Source organism: Dendronephthya gigantea, unplaced genomic scaffold, assembly GCF_004324835.1.
Source record: "Dendronephthya gigantea isolate DGI-Jeju-01 unplaced genomic scaffold, DenGig_1.0 000012F, whole genome shotgun sequence".
NCBI classification, from domain to species: Eukaryota; Metazoa; Cnidaria; class Anthozoa; order Malacalcyonacea; family Nephtheidae; genus Dendronephthya; species Dendronephthya gigantea.
The window spans coordinates 751,622-777,142 of record NW_021163022.1 but is presented as its reverse complement, the minus strand read 5'-3'; the positions used below and the strand labels follow the sequence as shown (position 1 = coordinate 777,142).

The 25,521-nt window shown below is 38.2% G+C and overlaps 2 protein-coding genes across 5 annotated transcripts in view; one reads left to right on the top strand and one right to left on the bottom strand.

Annotated features, from left to right (window-relative positions):
* The first annotated feature begins 176 nt into the window (after positions 1-176).
* LOC114518789 (vacuolar protein sorting-associated protein 13B-like) lies at positions 177-20,371 on the top strand. Its single transcript, XM_028538776.1, has 39 exons — positions 177-447; positions 862-2,070; positions 2,210-2,591; positions 2,982-3,184; positions 3,278-3,445; positions 3,572-3,690; positions 3,855-4,042; positions 4,197-4,331; positions 4,642-4,818; positions 4,956-5,165; positions 5,274-5,422; positions 5,611-5,662; positions 5,909-6,348; positions 6,487-6,738; positions 6,815-7,026; positions 7,338-8,156; positions 8,423-8,606; positions 8,682-9,132; positions 9,245-9,382; positions 9,482-9,772; positions 9,907-10,063; positions 10,504-10,751; positions 10,995-11,164; positions 11,405-11,604; positions 11,701-11,888; positions 12,397-12,638; positions 12,870-13,070; positions 13,143-13,376; positions 13,488-13,595; positions 14,016-14,183; positions 14,286-14,366; positions 14,524-14,837; positions 15,186-15,271; positions 15,378-15,583; positions 16,085-16,393; positions 16,605-17,465; positions 17,537-18,620; positions 18,853-19,162; positions 19,236-20,371. The coding sequence occupies exons 1-39, from the start codon at positions 301-303 to the stop codon at positions 19,672-19,674; spliced, it is 11,532 nt and encodes a 3,843-aa protein (XP_028394577.1). The 5' UTR covers positions 177-300; the 3' UTR covers positions 19,675-20,371.
* Positions 20,372-20,410: 39 nt separating this feature from the next.
* Positions 20,411-25,521, bottom strand: part of LOC114518875 (LIM homeobox transcription factor 1-beta-like) — a 33,230-nt gene continuing 28,119 nt past the window's right edge. For 2 of the 4 annotated variants that reach the window (XM_028538903.1, XM_028538904.1), the window contains exons 4-8: positions 22,445-22,653; positions 22,159-22,307; positions 21,945-22,022; positions 21,685-21,787; positions 20,411-21,498 (exon numbers count right to left, since the gene is read on the bottom strand). In XM_028538903.1, the coding sequence (XP_028394704.1) occupies positions 21,122-21,498; positions 21,685-21,787; positions 21,945-22,022; positions 22,159-22,307; positions 22,445-22,653 (916 nt within the window). In that variant the 3' untranslated portion in view covers positions 20,411-21,121. The remainder of the gene's footprint in view (positions 21,499-21,684; positions 21,788-21,944; positions 22,023-22,158; positions 22,308-22,444; positions 22,654-25,521) is intronic. The other 2 variants (XM_028538906.1, XM_028538907.1) reach the window with 2 other exon arrangements.

Here is a 25,521-nt window from a genome sequence, read left to right as displayed (position 1 = left end):
CGAAATAGACGATTGGCAAACTTATTCCAATACAGTGCTTGTTGACCTTGTTCTTACTTCCTAGATGGTGCCCAATTATGACAGGATTGCCAATTATGGTCCCCCAGCGAGTTTACGCAACACTTGACTTGAACTGCCGCGTTGGCAGTCGATCCAGTTCCTAAGCACGGCCAAAACAAAATGGTGGACTAAAAATTCACCAAAAAGGCAGCTTTTGCCCTTTCACTCGGTGAAATATATTCCCAGAAGAAGAATCGATGTGTTCTTATGTAATACTTATAACTAAAAACACATTCGGTCATGTTGGAGTCATATATAACCCCGCTTCTTATGAGCTATGTTGATAAATACATTAAGAATTTGAAACCAAGTGACTTGAACTTATCTCTTTGGGGTGGCGACGTGTCGCTGACAAATTTGGAGCTAAATCTTCATGCTCTTGAGAAGGTGATGTACGTTTGTGTGAAAAAATGTAATGCTAGTTGTGGTCTTCGATATTTTTATAAATGGACTCCAGATTTTATATTTGTTAATTGTCTTAATTGACAAACTGCTAATTATAGCATTTACTAGTTCACGTCTTTCTATGGTCTTTCTTGAAAACCAGTTTGGAAAGGATACATTTTCAGGCACACGGTTCATCTTCGATCAAACGTTTGGCTGATCGTGGAGTGTTTATAATCCTATAATCTGTTATTCTACCAATAGCCAATAGGAGCACACTTGTTTTACTTAGGACACATATTGTTTTGTATTTATCTATTTTGTGTGAGCGTTTCAATTTACTTTATGTTTGCATAGTTAGATGCAAATTGCCATGAGCCCTGTGTCTCACAACCTTCTGGTTTTTTTATTCAATAGGAACTCAACTTTCCTGTTACTTTTTTGAGTGGGAAAATTCATGAACTTCATATTCATGTCCCATGGACAAAACTCTACTATGAACCTGCTGTCATCACTATAAATACCATAGAATGTGTATTAAAGCTGAGAGAAAACAACTTTAGTCCTGAAGGGGTTGAAGAATCCACAGAAGTTCAACAAGCAGATATTAAACCAACATCAAATTCAGGTGATCTGCCAACAGAAAATGAGAAAACTCTTCCCCCAGGATACGTACAAAGTCTATTGAACAAAGTTGTGTACAATTTAACAGTTAAAGTTAACAATTTTATATTGAAGTATGTTGAAGATGATATAGTACTATCTCTTAATGTGAAATCAGCAGAATTTCACAGTGCAAATGAGAGTTGGGAGAGGGCATTTGTGGATGTAGCTGCTCCTGACTGGATACTTCATAAAATGTGCAATATATCGGATCTTACTGTATGCTTGGACAGGCGGAACGCTGGTGGGATTATTGAAATGTACCAGGATCCTTTGGCGTACAAATGTAACCTGTCTTGCCGGATGCAAGTTTATTATGACAAAGAAGGTTTTCATTTACCACTTGAAAAGAATTTAAGTGTTTACTGTGAATGTTTGGAGGTCTCCATAACAGATCAACAATTACCACTGCTTTTAAGATTACTTAAACTAGGACTGAGTTTATATTATGGAACTCTTGATTTACCTGGCTGTGAGCCTACCTCTCATCCTGCGAAAGATTTATTCAATGAAAAAAGCAAATATACCAGTTCTAACATCATGGGTCAGATTCCTACCACCATTGTGCCAGCAAGTGATGCTGAACTATCAGAAACTGGCTGGTTATCATGGGCTTATTCTATGGTACCAGGTTTAAGTGGTGACCAGAAAACACCAGATGCGTCACTGGATTCACTTGTAACAAGGCTAGGTGTCTACATTTCTCAGGCTACTCTAAGCTTCAAGATTACTGAGCCAGTGAGTGATGGAAATTTCCTTGCTGCTCAAAGGTTTGTTTTTAAGCCCATCCTAACACTTGAGGCAGCTGGTGTTGCACAAGAGATGACCACAAGAGGAAACACATTCTTTGATTTTCAAATTGGTGTGACATCAGTGATGGCGTGGTTGGTTGATATGTGTATTTGTAAGAATCAGCAACACATTGATGATGACAATGATGATGGAATTGTGAAGGAACCTGAGGTAGATATAGTTGTTGTCACATAATAACCTATAATCTCTGCTCTTGTTACAGTCTTTCAGGATATTATCTGCCAGATGTTTCTCTTGGTATTTTTGCATTGCCTATAAATCCCAAACCATTAAATCATTTTCCTTACAGGAGGAGTTATTTTTAAAGGTTGGTGGTAGAGATACGGGCAAAAACGATGGAATCGCTTTTCTTAAAGGTTCATTATTTGACGTTGATCCCGACTCAAAAGAGAAACAACCAATGCTATCAGAAGACGCTCAAGAATTTCTCCGGAGAAACACTGAGGCGAATATTTTGTCGAGATTTGGGGCGATGTTTTTTGAATATTTGTATACGATGAATATAAAAAGTAATGAAGAAAACGCGTACTATGAGACGACAACCGTGGTAGAGGAAGAATCACATCAGCGGATTATTGTAGGAGCATCGTCGTTAGAAATAACCAGAGGTGTTGTTCATAGAATGGAAGCGATTATGAAATTAGCTGAAGACGACGCGAATTCAAGAAAAGGTGCGATTAGCCTTTTTATCATTTAAAAACCTTTTCATTCATCGCAATTATCGCTACTCTGGTTTAATTAATGAAAGTATATAATCGCCACGCAAAGATTGCATTTTTCATTCCCAAAAAAGTTGCCAATTTAGTCAGAAAATAAGGTTTTACATTTCAGTCAAAAATACAGGAATTGAATTTAGCATCAAATGTGGTATAACAACTGCCTAAAATAGACAAAACACTTCTCGACGTTTTGACCTGAGGGCCTTCGTCATACAGGAGAGTTAGTAAGAGTTACATAAGCTTTCGTAAGCTTCTGTAGTTAGATTTCATTAGATTTTATTTCATCAGATTTCATGTGAAGCCAGTCAATATTTTTGCAAACGAGTTTTTTCTGCTTTGCAGAAAAAGATGAAATATTCTACGATGACTTTGTTGTGGCTCAGTTGCTTTCCAGCAACGTATCACAGCGCAATATCCACGCAACCATCCTGGAATCTAGTCTCATTATAAAGATGGCAGATCATGAGAAATCTGTGCAGGTGCAGAATGAACCAATGCAGTCATCTGAGGGAATACTTAGTGAAATACAAGAAGAAGAAAAACAGGTTGGGAAATACTTTTAGTTGTTAAAAAACCCCCAAACACAGTCTTGAATGTCTTTGCTATGAATTCACCGTGAGTTCAACATTTATTTTTAGGCAAACGCAAGTCATTCATCTGTCACAACTGGTTGTGTGTTTCAAGTTGAGAGATTAGACTTACAAAAGAGTTCTCCAATGTTTCCTAAGGAGATGGTTAAACTAATAAAGGAGAAAAAAGGAAATAAATCTTTACTTCAACATGCTCATAATAATATGTTTGTCAAGGTGAGAGAACTACAAGTTTAGAAAACATGAATTTTGACCCTAAATTTGGTCAATTGTACAAAAAGTAGGTTTCCACTGGTAGTTCAATTGTTGCGATTACTTTGGGTTTAAACAAATTGTTTTTAGGTTTTTGGATTTCAAGTTGGTGTTTCTAAACATGACTTTGACGTCGAAGATCCAATGATGTTAAATATTCTTCCAGCATGCAACATGTCGCTTTATGCAAAACAAAGTTTGGTTTCCAGGTAAATTTTAATTCCACTTCTTCTTCACTAAATTGCATCTCTTAAAAGTAGAATTGCTTTGCAAGGTGCAAGCAAAACCGCGTAACAAAACCGTAACTTTTCTCTCAGTATGAGAAATTTCGGGATTTTTACTAAGCTGTTGGTATAATGTTATTTTTTGCTAGAAAACCTGATGGTATGAACGATATTGAGGCTAGGTTTGAGCTGGCGTCATTGTCTGTAAATATTACTAAGCCTCAGTTTGTGTTGTTGCAAAATATTTACCAGTCATGGACTGAGAGTGTCGTACCAATACAGAACATCAACATCTCATCACGAAGTTCTCTCATACAAGATGTCTTCCATCCTTCAGGTGAGGATAAAATTACCGAAGTTTCGATCTCTCGTCCTGGGCTGCAGTCTTTATGTCGTTGATTTCCATTCTAAATTTGTGCGTTCGCATCAATTAAAATTCGTCTCGCAAAGTTAAGAGAAAACGCCTTATATTTTTTATTTCATTGTTTTAGCAAAACAAGGTGGTAAGATCCCAGTGTTGATCGAAGCATTTGTTCAAGACATCAAAATTCATTTGCACGCGACTTCAGAGGAAGTCTCATCATCTGGCTCTGTGGGCTCAATAAAGGCTACGGTTATGAGTTTATGTAAGTCAACACAGTCAAAAATTTGGCTTCAATGACTTGTTTTATGACTTGCTGTAGTTTATTTTATTAAAATATAGTACTGGTAAACTGGAAGACTGACTCAGGAAGGAGGTTTAGTTATTACCTTTTCGTGTTTCTGAGTTATAAGAAAATTCCCTAGGACTGAACATGTAACGGCATGGTTATATAACTAAATATCACTCAGTTGAATTAAAGTCCACTGGTACAAACTCTTTCCAGTTCTTTCTTTAACATTCGAGAAAGATCCTAGAGCTTTTTAGTTCATAAATGTAAATATTTTCATTGTTAGGTGATAAAACGACAGAGAATACACCGATATTATACGGTCCACTAATCACCGCAGATCTTTACAATGGAGAGTGTTTTAAAACTCGGGAAGATAAAAGTTTTCGAATGGAAACACTCGAACCATGGTTGGCATTTACCTTCAAGATGCCACTGATTAGTGAAGAAGGAAATGTCGAAGGTTGGTTTCGTTGAGAGTTGCCTTATAGAAAATGTTCGGCCTTCTAGCTTTATTCTATATTGTTAAACATAATTTTCTACAATATCAAACTCGTTTTCCTTCTCAAGATCACCATCATTCATTACTTTCACTTCTAGAAATTCGTCTCCAAAGAAGTGGTGCAGTGTTACTAAAATGCAACGGTACTGCTGTCAACTTGGATCCTGTGTTGTTCACATGGCTCGCCTATTATCCACGGATTCCACCTACTGCTGATGGTTCATCGCGAAACACGAAGTTGAGGAAAGCCGTCAGTCGCACAAGATCTATGTCAGCGGTTACACCTAGAAAGAAAAGCTACGCAAGAGGTACGCTGTGGGTAGTAGAAACTTCAGTCATTGGTTATAATATTATCAGTTCTGTCTGAAAAACGCTAGATTCTGCATTCGAACCAACACAGTATATTATTTTTTAAGGCAATATATCTCCTTCACATACAAACAAGAAGAAAAAAAGATATTCTCAACAACGAAAGCGCAAGGAGAGTGTTCAGGAGACCTTAGGTCAAGATTTTGATGGTTGGGTCTGGGAGAAACTACCTTTACTGGCGTCTGTTGTTATTCAGGTGATGTATCTTTTAAGATAGGAGTGAAGCCTCATCATGTAGATTCGTTCATAAATAACAGGGAAATACAATAGGACAGCGTCTTCGATCTGTGTTAGTTTTGACATGTGGTTATGTAAGCTTGACATTCATTTCATAAACATCACTATTTGTTGTGTCATTTGAAAATATTTCTTTTGTATTTTAAGGTCGATGTTGAAAGTATCGTTTTCTTTGCGCCATCAACACACCTTGTATACGGTATATTGATTAAAACTATTGTTCCTTGTGCATTCACACAGAAATCATTTTTGAGCGTGCTCTGTATTATGTTGAAATGTGGAAGAAATATGTATCGACCCTATGAATGAAGATCTTTATTTTATCAGGGTATTCCTTTCAGTGTTACAATGAACACTGTATCCCTATGTATCGCTCTATCTCGATCCCACGAGAATTATATTTGAGAAGGGACGTAACTGAGTGTTTGTTCTACGATTTTTTCAGATGATCTTCCAACCGAATACTACGATATTCCAAGCAACTTCATTCATCATTTACACAAACATAATTCAAACTCCCAGCCACTTTCCGGAGTAGTGCTTAGTCTTCCAACGTTAAAAATCCGCAGCTCTGGTCACCAGGACCTCGCTATTTGCCACGATATATTACGTCATCCGCTAACCCTTCCTCCACGCAACAAACGCGAAACGTTGCCTTGGATTCTAACCGCTGATCATGCGTCCGTTTTTACAGTAAGGATAGGAGGGGATAAGAAAGACAATGAGGTGTACTTCGTTCTTAATCCCATGTGTTGTAGAGCAATGCTGGCCTCAGCCAAAACTTCACATTCTGGAAACGTAATTCAAAGTGAAACTAAGGCCACGTTGGATTTTGTCCTGCACACAGATTTCAATCCCTTGATCATCAATTGCTCAAAAAAACAGGTGATTATTTTGAATACATCTAAAAAGACCCTTGCCAGATGTCATTAGAATTTCATTTAGTTATTAACTATCATTAGTTTTAAACTGTGTTGTAGATCACTTGTGGATTTTCCGTCACTTGTTTCTTATCTTACTTAGGTTGATCTGCTGTTTCAAATATATTCCAACGCAGTCCAGTTGACATCTTCCGTCAGTGCTGATAATGAACGTCAAGAGAATGAGTCAATATTTCCTACAAGGTCAATATCTAATACTCTGACCGCGACAGGTCGCAGTGCAAGGCGTACTGCCTCAATTACATCATCTTCGGGATTTGACGTAGTCGACGACGAATCGGTGTCTTCCGAAAGTACTCCAAAGCCAATCGCAAGCTCATTCGAAACAGACAAGGTCAGTGCACAACACGATTGTATGATTCATGGACTAACAGGAAAGCAGAATAACTTCAATCATTTTTTGTGTTTAGGTATCACCATCGCTTGTCCATGTATCACTGTGGGTTCAGTGGACACTGCCGAAGCTATCGTGTAATATATTTGGCAGTGATAATTCAAATGGCACAGATTTACGCATCACAACAGAGCTGGAAGACTGGTCAGCCTCGTTTGATTATCAAAACGGCCGTTTTCAAGCCCAATGTAAAGTTGGAAACCTCAGCATCACGCATTATGAGATTGGGTAAAAAATTATAATTCGTGTTTTTCTGTCTTTCAAAAGCTTGAGTTTGAGGCCATGTGTACTATTCAAAAATTTTTTATAAAACATGACAAATCGATTTTAAAAAATTTCATATTTTATTTATTGAAATTTATTTTATTTGATGACTAAGGTTCCACAATCAACAGTTTTAACCATCAAAAACTACATTTGAAATTCTTAGACTTTAGTTTGTAAGGGAGCAGTGAGATAAACGAAAAATAATCTATAAATTGTCGGATTTTGGCTGAATTTCAGTTTTTGTTCATGAACTGAACTGTCATCTATCTTAGGTCATCTGGTCAATGGATCCCAGGTCCCGGTGGTGGCACTATCCTAGCTCGCCAAGACTCTCTCTCCAGTTCCCTATCGAAAGTTCAGGACAGCGATGGTAATAACTCGGACGCAGGCCATCACGGTTTTCTGTACGCCGAATACACTGCCTCTTCTGTGGCTGTCCCATCAAGCAAAGCGACGACAGAACATGATGACGTCTTTCAAAATTCGTTCAGCTTCTCCCAGGATGTTCACGTGACTATACAGCAATTTGATTTTATCCTATGGTGTCCATTATTGTACACAGTCACCAATGTGTTTAGCATTTGTAACTCGCTTCAAACCGTTCCTGTTAGTAAATACGAAATGTTTGAGGAGTCCCTGCTTGACCCTAGCCTAGTAAGGCATCAACGTCTCACCAATTTGCCTGAAATTAACCTGAAACTGAGAGGATTTCGAGTCGTTGTCCCATCATGCGTAGGGTCATCCAATCGTATGGATGGACATAGCAACCAAAGTGTTTTAGACAATTCAGATTTATTTACAATTCAAGCTTCGTCGCTTCTTATTTCCTCGCTTATCGACAATCCGATATCTCCTCTGGTTATTGACAAAAAGTTTGGTAAATTATTAACAGGATTCGCCCGCAGTCGTCGTGGGTCTGAATCGAAGTTAGGATATGGTAATACTCAGTATAAGATTGAGATAAAAAGTCTCCGTGTTTGGTCAGGATGTTGGAAAGACGTGTGTAAAATGTTTCCTTACCAGGATGCTGCTAAGGTGGAGAGAGATTTATTAGAACAGAATCCTGCGCTAGAGTGGAATACATACAATGGGTAAGTATCCTGCGTTTATTTGTGATTGAGCTATCTGTCCTTATTGCTTGCAACTAATCATGTTACATTGCGCTTCATATGCAACAGTTTTGATGCATAATTTTTCAAATTTCTACTTAATAAAAGTTCTTGTTTTCTGATGTAATGTAATATCGCATTAATATTGGACCTCGGTTTCAGGTGAATTATTTTCGATCGAGGAGGTTGTTTCAAGAACCTGATTTTTAAACTATTCACCCTATAATAATTACTCCTCTTTGCTTTAGTCAAGATCGCAGTAGTGCCCTGGCAATACCATTGGTGTCTGACTTGGACATAAAATGCATCGTAGCTCCGCCCATCTCACTGCATACCTCAGTTAAATCACGACATTGGAGTAAGCCTATAATTGGTTTGTCATTAGAAATCAATCTTATCACTGATGTTGAATGTTTCATCAGCAAAAGTCAGGTAAAATGAAAAGTGCCTCAATTGTCCAAGAATATTGCAATGTTTTCTTAATAATATAGGATTTTCTGCTTATAGGTTAAACTAATGCAGATCATTATGGAAGAAAACATAATGAACAGCGGCTTGGGCAGCGATGATGTCATTTGTGATGTTACAACGCCTGGACATAGTGATCCTAACACAAGCAGTGCTCTTTACCATCGGTCAGAAGTAGAAATATCACAGGAGAAACTTGACAGTGGTGTTTGCAGTGAGCATTCAAACCGAACCCGCTATGTGACGAAGTTACGTAATAAAAAGCCCGACGTTCAACAGATGGAATGCCTGTTTACCGCCAGAGGAATTTCCATGTTTGTGTATGAACATTCTACGAATGAGGAATCCCGCCCGCAGTTGGTTCCAATTGTTCGTGTTTCCCTGATTCAACCTGCCTTTAACTCTTCCAGACGAGCAGACTGTGACACCATTCAAATATCATGTTTCGATGTATCTTTTGCCCAATGTAAATCACACGCGAGAAATATAGGTGAGTTTATACCTGGGCGAACTGCAGTAGCTATATCTAACGACGATCTAAAGTCTTAACTAACTAACCTGAACTAACGTGATTTATTGTACAAGATTTATTTCTGTTTAAGATGACACTCGGTTGGTGCCATCATTAGAAGACTATGACGTCGTTTGGTTTCGTACTGGTGATGGCAGTCCAGATAAACGTACTGAGCTCTCACCTGCTTTCATCACATTTACGACAAAATTGTATCCAACTTCGCCTGGTAAGTGGTTTTGCGGATAATAATATACAATCAATAAATACGATTTCTTTAATTTAATACAGTAATAGTAACAGCTTATACTGTAATCTATTTTTCCAGCTGATCTCAAGTTAGATTTTGGCAGGCCGATCTGGATTGATATTGATGTTGGTCTGCTGGAGAAACTGATCAATTTCACTACTGACGTCAATATGCAAAGCACAACACTGGATAGTGATGAGCAGTCCAGTTCCGCAGATCCTTTGACTCTGGTCCGTTCTGTAGCAGTATCAACGGATTATGTTTCCCTCATCTTAACTGCTGGCCAAGACAGAAAGTTTGATCCTGCTCTTCAAATATCGTGTTTGTCAATGAATTTCGGGGTTAGTCTGAAATCTGATAACAGAAAAGGTACATTATGTTGTTATTTGTCATCTTCAGGAGTAATAAGCAACCTGTAAATATTAAAATCAAGCGAAAGCCATCAGGAATAAGAGATCTTAACGTTAGCTAGCGTCAGTATTACTTCTATTGTATTTTTGTAGATTTTTGTCAACGTGTCGCTGGCAATCTCCACTTCTTTGCTCTCACCGTGTCGTCAAGTATCGACGATAAACAACGGTCAATTCTTCTACCTTTTGATTCATCCGTTGATATGGAATTGTTCTGTAATTCCCCGTCAATTTCTAAGGATGCATCCTGGTGAGAAAAATAAAACGTACATGATTTACCAGGAAATTCAATTCTATGAGAAATCATAATATTCGCCAAATGGAATTTTCTTCCATAATCGCGGAAGCTGAACGACGTCTGTCAGCAGTGTCAGGCCGCTTGTACAAGTTGAATTTAATATTAAAATATAATCAAACGGCCGTTTGTATAACGAGAAGTATTTTTGAGTCAATAGTAATATTTACACTGGACATAGACTATCTGATCAACAAGCCATTTTTCTAAGTTATACGTCTTCACGTAAAAATGGTAGGCATCGTGCTTTGAGCAATCCGTCCAAGTTGAAATGTTTTAAGACGAGTTTCTCTTCTGGAAAATGAACTTAAAACAAATCGGACAAGAAATGTTTGTGTTCACAACTTATAACTACATAGGAAAAAAGCAATCTTTGCACCTTTTCTTTCTTTCAGTGGTTCAATGGTGAAGGAAATCTTTGTGTGGATGGATTCAGGCTTACTGGAGCTTAATTTTGGTCAAGAACATCTCAAATGCCTGCAAATGTTTACAGAAAATATCATGGCGTTCGTAAACTCTCATTTGCAAGGAAATCGTCATGAAGCTGCTGATTGTACTGACACGTGTCCAGGTTCTACGCCATTCATTCACCGTTCTCAGGATGACCTGCGAACAGGCCCATTTAAGTATATCACGTCAGCAGGTAGGTATCCACTATGGAGTTTTGTGTTGTCGTTGTCTCATTAAACATTTTTGTCAAACATTCTGTGACAAGCATTGTTATTCCTAAACAAGCTTTCGTTCATAAGCTATGCAAGAAATTCTATGCTATGTACCGTAATAGGTAGAACAGTGAGTTGTAGTCTATGTAATTTTCCAAGATGATTCATACAGGATCGGTTTCACTGATTTATTTTTCTAAATCATTTTGTTTATTCTGTTGTAGCTCCTGATGCTCGCCCTAATCCCTACGAGATTGTATTCCGTGAGGAAGATCTACCTACAATGACTTGGCGGTATCCAGAACCACGTGCGCTATCTTCCATTCATATCATCCCAATTCCTTTCACAACTTTTACTAGTTACCCCAGTCCTGTCATGGAGGAAGACCGCCTGGTTAGTTATTCGTCTAAGACTGTAATAAGCTATAAGGATCATTATGGCCAGATAAAACTCCCATATGATTCGGTACATTGACCGACCGCCGATTGGTCGAAAAATAAACTGTGCTTCTAGATACGGTGCACGTTTTTATTAAATTGTCGCATCCAACGGTGTCTCGTAAAACCGGTTCATAATACCAGATAATGACATATCTACGCTGTTTTGTTTACGATTTTTTATAATTTGATTTAGTTGCCATGTATTCTACGTTATTGGGACAACGTTCAAAAATCGTACGTAGAACATTCAACATTTTACATCTCAGAAACTACATCAACCGACGTCACCTTGTGTAATCCTATGACTGGTCCGCTGTCCGAGGTGACCGCGGCCTCAGAATGGCAAGTGGTGGCGAATATTGCTATGACAAGTGACGACAGTGAATTGTCAAGGTATGGTGATCTTTTGAATAAATTGTGTTTCTTATTCTTGTTTCTTATTCGGTTGAGACTTCAGGCAACCATACTTGATGCATTTCTGTTTTGTAGTGATGACGACGAGTCTATGTTCTCTGAGCGGTCTAATATTCCCTCTCCAATATCAGCAGCATCACTAGCTGCTTGTATGAAAGTTGATTCAATATTTTGTACAAACCTCGTCCCCAAATTGTCACTAGCAGCTACGGTTAACGTCGTGCAGTTAACTATCTTTAATCACATGGAAAATGCCCATAATGGTAAGTAGGGGATGCATACTGATCAATATTTCTTCCGCATAAAGCTTTTTTATCGTTATTCCTTTGTAATATCATGCTGTATCACTGTATGCCAATATTATATTAACCATCGCCCTACAATCCTTCAATATACTTTATACTCCTCCCAAACTCCGGTAATTTTAGTCATCTGGGGCCGGTTGTTCGAAAGGTGTTTATCTTAAACGGTGGATAAGCCGAAGTTTAAAATTACTCTCGTACATCTTGTGAATGACTGAACCTGCATCTTATGCATTTAATATGTTTTTCCATTCAAAACTAAACTATTTACATCAAAATATTTCAGCTCAGTTGTTCAATAAATAGATAATTTTGTTTTCCATTTTGAACTTATATCCACCGTTTAAGCTAAACGCCTTTCGAACAACCTGCCCCTGTAATACTAAGCAAAATTGTTGGGTAAAATAAATTAGGATATAACTGCGTCCTACTTCTGGTGACAAATATTCACAATCGTTATTGCTTTTAGCCATTGCTGAAAAGTTTAAAGGATTCTCTCTGCAAGATGAGGTCCCCAAATCTCAAGAATTTCTCCGCATTGTGGCAGAAAATTCAACCATCATTATAAAATCATGGCCAACCAACACCTTGCAATGTTCAGTCTGGAGCAATCTTCATGCTGACGCACTAAACTATCGTGAGCTGAGATGGAAACCTCTGTTAAACCCTGTAAATTTCACGGGTGCTTTTGTCAGGAACCAAATTACACAGGTGTGTTGGCACGGTGAGATTGCCCTAGAATTGATTGCTTTGTCACACATCACAATCCAAAAAGGATTAAATTTTGGTTCGGTTCGAAAAATATTAGATGCGGAAAATACGAAAGTTGTTAATCGCCGTACAATTCAGAAGTTTTGAAACTTGAATGTTTAAAACTGTTTACTCTATACCTAATACTGAAGAAAGGCAACAAGATAATCATATCTTTTTTTGCTATCATAGGTAGAAAGCGCGCGATTCACTGAAAATTCTGGTGATTGTTCTTTTGATATAAGCTTTGGTGATATTATTTTGGATGTCAGTCAGACCATGATTCATACATTGTCTGGGGGAATCCAAGCTTGGCAAGATGGCGAACATCCTCCCGTCTTGAGTCACTTCATCATTTGCAATAACACAAATCTCCCGATCAAATTTGGACAGGTACTGATTGCTTTAGAACAATACAATTTATTGCTTATAAGCTGGTTATACTAAAATAAATCTGGTTTCTAGGATGGTACAGACGAAATTATACTCCTTGGAAGTAAAGAATTAACATTTTACAGTTGGTTAACACGAAACGATTTATGTCATCAAAAGTTACATCTAAATCTCGACGGGGAGAACCGCTGGTCTGAAGCATTTGGTATCGATACTCCAGGAGTTACTAACCGTGTGGTGCAGTATAGTTTACACACAGCCACTGTGATTATTGAAGTTAAGAAGTTGTCTGGTTTACAGAGACAGGTACAAGCCTTATACGCTGATATCACGTATAGCTTGGTTTCCTTGTATTTTTCGTTCAATAAATAATTTATATGACAGAGTTGATCTTAATTTTGTACACTTTATTGTCAGGTTGTATTTCACAGCAGTCATAAAGTTCAAAACAATACATCATATGATATTGAAGTACAACTTCTTCAAAACCCAGCGTTAACTCAAGCAACGAGTCCGTCTCTTCAGGTAAAACTTAGCTGTAAATTACCCACCCACTCTCCCCCCCCCTTTTCCCCTTAAAATTGCCGGCACCGTAGTCTCTAACTGGGACCGGTTGTATCAAGCCCGTTTAGCTTAAACGGTGGATAATTCAAAATTAAATGACACTCTTACATCTCTCTTGAATGAGTCAACTTGAATATTATGCACTGAATATGTAGTTGTAAACAGTATCTTTGTATCAAGCTCAAAAACATTTAGTTCGCTTGTTGAATAAAACGTTAGACTTGCTTTCTATTTTGAAATTATCCACCGCTTAAGCGAAACGGGCTTGATACAACTGGCCCCAGAAGAATATTGAAGATAGGAAAAGCAATTTTCATTTCGAGCCTTCGAGGAAATTTTGAGTTTTCTTGGTTCATTTTTTTATGTTGTATCATTATTTAGATCCTTCACAATATTATGATTACGTCCCAGTCCTCATCGCCTTCTTACGTCATCTCTCATGGTGGTTTGGCGGGAATACGTGTAAGATTACGTGGTGAGACGACATGGTCAGGAACTCTACCTATTGAAGACCAGATACCAAATTTCAGACAGCATTGTGTTGTACAGGTATATTTCCTTTACTACCAAATAAGTAAGTTTATTCATGATACTCACGAGATTACCTCTGCAATATTTCCAGCGAAATATGGAATTATTATATAATTTTAGATGTTAGGAACAAAAGAGTTCAAGAACTTCTATGTTTGGTATAACGCCGTTTATGTTGATGAACTCATTGGACAGATAGAGGTATATTCAATTCGTTAATCCAGACTGCTCGCTATTCAGTGACTTCATGCAGCCAGCAAAATACTTGAGCTGTTCGAACAACAGCTGAGCTGTTGTTCGAACAGCTCAAGATCGATAAATGGCCGTTACGAGTTATTATGAATTACTTGTTTTTTAGATTTCATTTTCACCATTATTTATTATCAAAAACTACCTTCCTCAAACCATTCAACTGACTGCCTTGTCGGCTACTGGTGACGTCACTGTTACCCATGATGCGCCGGGAGAAGCTCATGAATATCAATTGTTCGATCTTCCACCCGACTCGTGGCATTACGTCACCTTTAAACTACCACAAGCAAAGGTCTCCTCTAATCCCTCAGTACCCCTAAATACAACCCTTCATGAACTGACGGAAAAAGTAAAGCAGAGCAATGAGAGTAACGATTTGACGCATTCAAAATGGCCGTATACATCTAACTCCTGGAGAATGTAAGAATTTTAACCTTTCCATCCTATCTAGTGGAATACCACTTATACCCACATACACCACCTCCCCCTTCATTATTTTATCCACAATAGAATGTCTGGCTCGTATGAGTGACCTGCCTCATCTATAATCGATATTATTTAATATGAAACTATTTCAGTGTGAATTTATTGCTGTCACTAAATCTCTGTGGCAATTCTTTCATTCTGATCTCTTTAGTTTTAGTTTACAAAATAAAGTCAGAATAATAAAACGAAACATAGGAAGCCCACACTAAAATTCGTATAGTTTAGGTTACATTTAATGCAAGGAAAAGAAAGTCGTGTTTATCAATTTTCCTAATCATTTAGCTCGACCGACTCGTATTCAAAACCCGTGGAATCCACACTGTTCCGTCACGTTAAATCATCTCAAGAACACAAACCCTCGGAAGAAGGTATGTTTTGTAAAAATTATTTGCAGTATATAGGATTGTCTTATTAAGTTGTTAAATCTCGTCAAATTGATAACTCGGTCGAATTATCTCATTTTTGTCCTTTTAGAATCAAACGACAGTCACACAGCATGTGTAGAATTACAGTGTCAAATTCTTAGCAAATGGAGCAATCTACGTAGCATTATTTTGGAGGTGAAGCCTTGGAGTTTGCTTGAAAATAAATGTTGTATTACAATGTATCTAAGAGAAGAAGCTAAAGAAGGTGTTTATGACGTAAAACCTGGGCAAGTGATTTCCCCTGTCAAACTCAAGGTTCGTATTTGTGTAAACTAAAAGCGCTCTGATGAGGGATTAACCATAAGTACTCTCCCCTCAATATTATTGCCGTAAGTACTCTCCCCTCAATGTTATTGCATGCCCCTTACTGTCTGGGCGAACAAGTTACAACAATATTGACAATCTTGGACAGAATCTGTTACTGTAAACTATGCCGATTAATCACTAAATATTTCAATCACGTGTCATAAATCGTCCGATTCATTCTCATTATTCGTGCATCGCCCTCCCTCCCCCCAGTCCAATGTTGGTGCCAACCGGATATCACCGATCTCGTGCAAAGCTCAAGACAAAACAACATTGATTCGTGGGTAGAGTGGGGGACATAAAATTGGGGTTAATTTTTCCAGTTGTCCACGATTGTAGCGTTATCCTATATGTTACTATGTATGAATTAACACCCGAGCTGGGTCTATACTCTTGTGGAAATAAAAGCCCTCATTAAAGATATTCTCTAAACTTAGCATTTTTCTTTAGTCCTTCCGTGTCGGAGTCTCACCTCGGTGGCTAAATGAAATATATTGGTCTGATATTATATCCCTTGTGGACACCAATCACCCTCAGGCGATGATCAGTGGGTGCTCCCTCAGACAGTATGGTCAGTTGAAATGTCAGATAAGTATTCCTAGCCCGTCAGGCAGAATGTTGTGTTCAGTAATGCTGACGTCATCTATAGCCAAAGGTATCAGGGTTGTAACCTTACAAGAAACCACTCGGCTAGTGTGTACAGCTCTGCCCAGACCTCTTCTAGTTCAACCTGTTGTGATTCATGACGTGACCGTCAAGGTAAGATCGTATCTTTCATGTTGCTAAATACGTCATGATATTGTAACTTGCTTTGACACAATTTTGACCGCAGTATGATTCTGAATTTTAAAGATTATATATTGTAAGCTGTAGAATTAAACTATATCCAAAAAAGTAAACACACGCCGCTGTTTGATATATTTGGCACAAATATTTGGTTTTGTAGCATTCTTTTTACATTTTCTTCTAGTTGAAGGAAGCTTCTTTCAGCGCTCATACACGAATGACCTTAAACACAGAAAATCAATCCGACATTGCGTCTCAAGGCATCCCATTTTGGGACTTATCTTCTGACAAAGACTTACCAGAAACCAGTTCCAATGACCCGCTCTTTGTGCTTATATTTGGCTTACCTAAATCACAGGAAGGACTCAATGAATCATCTGCTGTGATACAGTGGAGTCGCCCGGTCAGAATACAACAAGGCATCGTAAGACAATGCGTATTTCTTCAAACCTCAGAACCAGGCCCTCTTCTCCCTGTAGTCGTGATAACGCTTATTGAAAACGGTTTAATTAAAGTCGTCGTAACTGAAGACAAAGTTCCCCGGATATTACTAACCAATCAGTGTACATCTCCGATACAGTTCGGACAGTGCCCCAGTAATTCAGACAAACAAAGTGCCAAAAGTACAACATTATCTGGACGCGATCTTGTTGTTTCTGAACATTTAGAACAATACACCACTATTCCGCGTCTAGATTGCAATTCCTCTGTTTACTATGAACCACCAGAACTCAGGGAGAGTTTCTTAACAAAGAAACCTCAAATAGTTCCGAAAATACGCGTGCAAGTTTTGAAACAGACAGATATAAAGGAAATAAGCGGCGAAAGAAAAGATGAAACACGAACAAAAACTATTTCCTTGCCTCAGGGTTGGAGCGAAGCTTTAGATCTCACCAGTGAAGGGAAGATGGCGTATATTCTGCCAGGAGACTACAGGTTGCATGTCCAAGTGGTGAAGAAAACATCGTCTTTGACTCATGTTGTCTTTTCAGATACTTGTCGTGTGTCGGAATGCAACGACACATTACCACAAGACGAAGTGAAGGTCAGAATTTTATAACTCTTAATATTTTAATTACGGTAACATAAGCTCAGTATCTCGTTCATTCTTTCTAGATAAACTGCAATGTGGCTAACTTTAGTTTATGTCTACAAGATGAATCCTTGTTGGTGGCAACAACTGAAGTATTTCGTATCAGCCTTGAAGATCTCACACTTTCGGCATTGATTGATGACACTCAACAAACTCACGTTGAACTAAACCTCTCTGGAATGCAGATCGATAATCAAATGACGGACGATTTCTATCACTTTCCTGTCTTGTTATTGCCGCTGGAAAATGAATCACGGAACACGAAGCGCAAGGAGAGACGAACGTTGAAACCGTTGCTAAAAATCTGTCTGGATTTTTCTTCCTCCAAGCAAGCAATACGTGTACATCTCTTGAGCATTCAACTTGAACCTCTTTCCGTATTTATCGAAGATACTTTTCTGTACAGGCTCGCAGGTATGCTGGACTCGTTCATTCTTCCTGAATCTGGTCACCCAAAAGAACCTTGCGGGAGTATCCATACTTCCTCACAATCTTCTCACACTCAGACGGCAAATGACGACTTTCAATTAATTTCCAAGAATAGTACGACGTCACACGACGATATCCAAGCATTGACACTAGCATCCGGTGTTATTAGCCCAATCCTGATCGACCACATTCGAGTCGAATCTGTGTATGTGCTAGTAACATTCCACGCTTCTGTTAAACTGTTTGTATCCGCCAATCACACACCACTATCGTTCTCAAAATTTGAAATGACGTCATTGTTTACAGAACCAACATTCTTAGCGCAACTACTAGCCGTACATTATGCTTACTCAGCATTAATGAAAGTCGGCTGGGTTGTCGGTTCACTTGACATAATTGGCAGTCCAGCTAGTTTCATCCGAAGTTTCGGTCAGGGCATAGCGGATTTCTTTTACCTACCCTACGACGGGCTAACGCGTGGGCCAACTGCATTCGTGACGGGGATGACACGCGGTATGTCCTCGTTTATGTCGCACATCTCTGCTGGAGCACTTTCTTCGATCACTAATCTCGCGTCCAGTCTTGCGCGGAATATGGATAGACTGAGCTTTGATGAACAATATGTGAGATTTCAGGAGCAGCAAAGAGCTGACGGTGTTCCAAGAAGAGTTATTTCAGGTTAGTTGGTAAAACTCGTTAAATACAGGCAGGGTAAGATGCCGACGTACACGACATATCACGACATATCACGACATATCACGCCATATCACGACATATCACGACATATCACGACATATCACGCCGACGTTTCACATCTTCTCATACTTTCTTAGCTCATTAAAAGTGTTGACGCGGTCACGCGGGCAAAGCAATAAATTGATCTGCAAGTTGTTGTTTTGTTGTTTTATAGGCTTTACTCACGGTGTGTCTGGATTCATGATTAGTGTATTGGGGGCAGTGGCTGGAATGGCTGATCAACCCTTACAGGGGTTGTTCGGTGCAGAAAGTGTCCGTGATGTGACCAGCGGTTTCATAATTGGAGTTGGAAAAGGTCTGATTGGTGTTGTCACCAAACCTCTGGGTGGAGCAATGGAGCTTCTCTCTCAAACAGGTCAGGGTATTCTGGAGGGAACTGGATTAGGAGAAATGCCAGTGAGATTGTATGACCCTTTGGACAGAGGAGAAGATTCAGGAAATAATTGTAATCTTAAATATCTTTGGTAAGTATTCATCATATTGGTTTTAAGATATATGTGTTCACTGACCTGATGGCTCGACAACGTTCGTCTTTAGGAAGTTCCTGCGATCAGAAACCTCAGATGATATTTTTTGTGCGGTTATTGTCAGCGTATTGAGCAATGGAAACTCGCATTTTGATGCAATTCTCATCATGTCTTGTAACTCTATAATGTTCGTCGATCCAGACGATGAAACGATATTGCTAACGTTTGTCTTGAAGCAAGTTGACATGCGCGAAGACCCAGGACACCAACGTGCTATCATCATGGAGCATCGTGGGCCTGGAGCTGACACTCTGAGTGAAGTGTCAAGCTTTGCAGAACTCAGTCCATCAAACGCTAGCTTGCCTCGTGATGTCACTAATGGAAACTCCCGCTTATCTTTCTCAGAGAACGAAGCGACAATTTTGACGTTATTTATGGATCCTGTATACCTGAGACCCCTACTCAGTAGATTTAAATTATTGAAGTTTGGTTATTACAGAATATCATAACCACACCACAACAAGCTTTGCAATTGGTAATTCTCAAGTTACAGTAAGAGAACTCACTGTTCACAGTGAGGCTTGGCAATGCATAATGGGCCTGTTTTAGAGAGCTTTTTCTTCCGTCCAAAAAACCATCTTATGGTACACTACCAATCTCGTTGCATTTCAAAATGGCGATTGAATCAGAATTTGTCATTTTAAATCACACCCTCTAGTTTTTCTGTCATTTGCAAAATGAAATGCCTCCACAAAAATTTGCTCCGCTTTGCCCTCCAATTGTTTGATACGTTTCGTCTACTCTCTTTGCCCAACACGCACCATGTTTGTCATTGTTTGCACTTAAAGAACCCTTTATTCCAGTCAACACCTGAGTTTCTCGGTTTATATAACTGGGGCTGGTTGTATCACTCACTATGAGGTGGATAGCGTTATCCTTCGTAAAACTGCATCGCCCATGATTTCAAAGGGAATTTTCCCTCACAAATTCAAACATTGCGGGTGAAAAGTTCATTGGGGCAAAATTTTAAACAATCCACTTTAACTTTCGCAAAATTATATTTTCTCTTATTCTAAGCCAAATACCTTTTTGTATTAAATACCCAAATATTTTTGTATGAAACGGTGCTACAATAATATTTCTGACAGTTTCTTTCAGTTGTTTCTTTCAGTGCCAAAATGTGTAAATCACCTATCATCTCTTACATTCAACAATAAAAACAATATAAAAGTTTTTCTGTCCACTTTATATATTTTTTTAAAATTTAAACATTCTGCTACTATTAAACAAGTATTTCCTCGTTGCTTTGTACAGTTTGGTTCAATTCTTTCCAATAAAATATGATTTTTCCACCTTGATATTTGAAATAATAATTCCACATCATATTTTACTGGTAAGAAATTTACATCTTTAAAGTATTCTGAATAAATAATTACATTTATAATATTTTCTGAATGAGATAAAATTTGCATCAGTTCCTGTGGATCTTCGACAACAATTGAGAGAACTGACAGACTGGGGATAGCCTGCAACTGAGGTTTACCCGCTTCTATTATACCGTAAGATACCCATAACATCTATTTGGAAACATGGTTTCTCAAAAGGGCCCAACTAAAAGGTTTTAACTCAAGCAATCCTGTTCAACAGGGGATGGACTAATCTGATTGGTTGAGCTATTAATTATATGCATATAATATATATTTCACAGATTCTAATAGAGAATCGCTTATAATAACAACAAGCAGATTTTAGGAATTTTTACACCACATGAAAAAAGAAATGCGGAATATGAATAAAATATAGTTTTTTCGCAAAATGATTTTACCATTGTGAATGTTGAACAATAATCATTCTCGAACATCCCCGGTGTGTCAAAGGGTTTGCCATGTCAAATGGTGCAAAAATTGCTAAAATATTTTGCTTATTCTACACAATCCTATATTATCTACAAGCTAGCTAGAATGAATTTAGCATGTCATGCATTAGTTCTAAATGATTTTGGCCGTTCTGTGTATTAATTAAATTTGCCGCTGAGAGACTATTGATCTCAGAGGGCGTGGAAAACGGTATCTGACCAGGCATTTGATCATCCATGACGGGCATCCCGTCCATTGATGGTGACATTTCCGGTATTGGTTCGAGAGGTTTCATATTTTGTGGGAATGGAAACCCCATCATTTGGGCCATATGATTTGGTGCTCCAGGGTACTGTCCGGGGGTAATGACCGGACCTAGGTTAGTATAATGGGACATCGGAGGTAGTGGTAGGGTAACAACGGGTTGGCCCATAGATAGTGGACTGTTGCAGCCGTTTGTGTTCTTTTTGTTACTCTCTGTAATAAAAGATTTTTGATTCGTAATGGACATCTCAGTAAATTTTTGATTGTCATAAAATACGTGGGTCCCATAGTGGTCCATGCATGCATGACTTATCTGACTGTCACCCTTACGATATGCGATTGTCAGATTGAACTCCGTTCCAAAATAGGTTGTAATAAACTTTCGTATATATAGCCTACCTTTCTCTTCCTTTGACTTCTTTCCAGGTCTTTGTCTGTTTGTTACTCTGCAACTGGCAGCATTGTCGGATTCAGGATTATTTCTTCGAGCTAGTTTCTTGATCTATAAAAAGGGAGCTTGGTATTGTGGAACTTACGAAACATTGTAATATTTTATCGCCCCAATGGGCAACAACGCGTTAATTAAACTTCTATTTAGAATGACGTGTTTCGATATATCTTCAAACGAATGTTTGGGCACATTTCAATGACATATTTACCTTAGCTCGTTGATTCTGGAACCAAACTTGAACAACTCGCACACTCAGACCAGTTTCACGTGACAGTTCCTCCCGAACCTTTGGAGAGATTTGAAAGTTGATAAATCGTTAGAGATAGATTTGTGGCGATGTTTGCGATAGAGATATCGCGATTACGATTTGCAAACTAATTGAAACCATTCTTAGACCACCGTGCTATCGCTGTTGCTTATACCTTGCGACATGGTTTCGAGCTGACTTCGAAAGAAGATTTAAATATTTTCCTCTGTTGACTCGTTAGGATTGTCCGTGGCCGCTTTGCGGGTTTCTTTCCGTCAGAGTCCGTGTCGCTGTCCGGGTCTTCACTATCGGAATTGTCCTCTCCTGGGGGAAAATTAATTTTCTGTTTAATAATCTAAAAAGTCGCCCAAATTTTGCCGGTATTCAATTTGTGGCAAAGATTTGACATGCAAGATTTGACATGCAAGTTTAGTGACATTCACACAGTCATTATTACTTACTTTCTTGTTTAATTATTTTCATATTGGTAAAATGTTCTTTACAATAGAGTTTGTTATCTTTGAGGGCAAACTCCTGTCCTTTCTCGAGACGACATTCACAGACCACGCATGCGAAACAGTTAATGTGGTACACATGACCAGCAGTTCTCATCACCAACTCGTTTGATGGAATAGGCTCACCACAGTGACTGCATTTCGTACCAAACAACCTGCAGAAATACACAAGAAGGTTAATGCTTGCATTTTATTTTTAAACGCTTTTATTTTTCTCCTTCCCACGAGCAGTGGAAAATGTATGGTATATGAAGGGTTATAAATGGGGCATTTATAAAATGATGCATTTATGCTAGAAAACGCTCTCATACCACCCAGTGTGCCTACACAAGATTGTGTTATCATGCGGTATCGTTTACTACAAAGACTAAACAGAGACAGACAAATATTATTTTCGATTACTTCCTTCGACCCCAAACAGATGTAGTCGCTAGGGTACTTTGATCTCGGCGCCGACATGTTGTTACCTCGAAATTTTTTCATACGTGACATTCCTTTGAGAAGATACTGTGGTCATTCTCTGGGAAAATTTGTTTAGGGCTTCATGAACATACAAATAGACACGTTTTTGTGTGTGCCTGTTACAACTCTGTTCTCTCTTTCTTATCTTCTTGCTATGTCTCACTAATGCAATTAAATGTCCGTTCTTGGAGATGAACAAAAGGTTTTCATCTTAACTATTTTATTTTGAAATATGTTCCATATGTTTTATTCGTTAAATTATTTTCCTACTGTCAGTTGCTACGATTTTCGCTTGCTACATGATACTTGTTTGTGAATTTCATCATAATGATGCATTCCTTTTGAATGGGTTGAACATATCCAGAATCACTGAGCTTAATTCTTTTCCCATTCTGCTATTTCTTTTTCCCATGCTTATTTTTACCAGAGAATTAATTAAGTCCATAAGCTTTATCCAAGATATAGGGTTATGGTATACATTTGATCGCTGTTGATTTTGTATTGGTTTTTCGAACACCATAAGTGTAGAATACTAAAGGTTTTTGGTAATGATTATGATTTATGACGTTTTGAATTGACTAAGTACTTGAGTGTGTGATTCAGTATTAAAATACGCTAATAGCGCAAACTGCTTTTCCAATTAGTTTAAGAATTATCGCAATTAGCATAAAGAGCGCTGTTTGTCACTTTCAATGGTTGAATGTATTCTGTGCTAAGTCACAGCGGTGCCAAAGATTGGATGCACCCAAGTAAATGTCTAATATGGTTGCCTGGTATAATTGATTGGTTCGTACATATATAAACGATAGATTTACTGGTTTTATTTTCCAACGTAGACAGTTCCAAACTAACAAGCTCTTGTTTCTTAACAATCTATCGCTAACCCTAATCGAAATCCTAATCTCTAACCCTATTCGAAATCCTAATCTCTAACCCTAATCGAAATCCTAATCTCTAACCCTAATCGAAATCCTAATCCAATCCCACTCATCCTAATTCTCATTTGATATAGCAATAAATTGGGCGCCGATGTTGCACGATTGCCTCACTAATTGTCCTGGCCTCGGGAAAGACGTCATGACCACAATCTATGTAAAGAGCCCCTGAGGGTCTTTATTATGACATCATCATTAGCACAACGTTCGTAATACGTTGAAACCGTAGAAATAGTTGAAACGTAAATAAATTGAAGTAGACGAAAAATATGTTTAGTTCCCCGGGCTAAATGCATAAAATGCCGGTCCTTGAAAAGTACTTAAGTGTGATGCCTGATAAGAAAATTATAATACGTTCTATGGTCTAGTAATGTTATTATGTACTTAAGGTTGAAGAAACTGAAAAGTGATGTGACGTTGTATACAACAGCTCACTGCTGAAGAGGTATGTTGAGGTTGGGTTTGAACGGTTTGAAAGAGGAATTATATTATTGGTATATAATGGTGTTGGGAAATACAGTGTTATTGTACTGAGGACACCAATGCTGCATTGAACATTGTTAGTTCACAGAAAGTTCAAAGAAAGTTTATTTCAGTGTGAATGCTGCTACCTCAAAATCTGGGGTCGCTTGTATAAAACTATTTAACTACACGTTGCATCGTTAAATCCTAGTTCAACTCAGAATACACGACCCTGATTGGCCACTTCTGCTTTAACTGCAGTTAAAAGTTAACTATTCTTTTTATACAACTGGCCCCAGGTAGTTAAGACTGACACGTCATTAATATCACATATTTTCAAACAGCACCGGGAGCACTGGGGTAGAATCATCCTCATGGAATGCTATGGATCTGTATTCAAGAAATGCATAGTCAACACGATACAGTTCTGTTATACAAATATAATTACTCCAATTATTTCAGAGCCGTACTCAAAGTCGACGACATACAATGAAGCAAAATTTATGTCATAATTAAACGACAAGGTCATATCCACGGCGCTTGTTTAAACATGTGTAATGTTGAATAGAAGTGATATTGCTTCATTGTTTCTTACAAATTGTGAAACAAGCCGGTTCGTTAGCACGATAACAATGCTTAGCAGGTTAACTGTTTACCTTAACTTGTACGACTTTGTTCAATTTTATGATGAAATTTTATTGCATGTGCATGTCTTTTTGTCACATTTCAAAAATACGTTTGTGGATGTCGTATTGTTGTTTTATTGTTTGTTGCGGGATCATTCTATTTCTTTAAATGTATTATTTCAGTCACTTCGAAATGATATTTTACTCAGTCCAGTATTTTTATAGCAGTCGGTGAATCATTGGTAAATGACTGTCACTTCGTGATCTGCTAAAATTAAAATCATTTGACACATGTCTATTTGTAATATCAGTCATAAAATAGAACTAATACAAATTTTTTGCAGCTAACCACATTGCAAATGATCACATGATGGCACGTTAATAATACATGAAACTGGAGTATGTTAGATATCCATGAATATTGAACTCCTTTACATGCAAATAGGAGTATATGACCAAGTTAGCGAAAAACGTCTCGCAAGTTCTGGCGTGTTTTGTGAACATTTATGAATATTTACCCGACGAATTACCACTTTGG

Bases quoted from the DNA above. Each gene is read 5' to 3' on its own strand.
- LOC114518789 (XM_028538776.1), top strand. From the start codon at position 301: ATGTTGGAGTCATATATAACCCCGCTTCTTATGAGCTATGTTGATAAA. The intron at 14,367-14,523 runs GTATATTCAATT...CTTGTTTTTTAG, and splicing joins AACTCATTGGACAGATAGAG to ATTTCATTTTCACCATTATT. The intron at 15,584-16,084 runs GTTCGTATTTGT...ATTTTTCTTTAG, and splicing joins TTTCCCCTGTCAAACTCAAG to TCCTTCCGTGTCGGAGTCTC.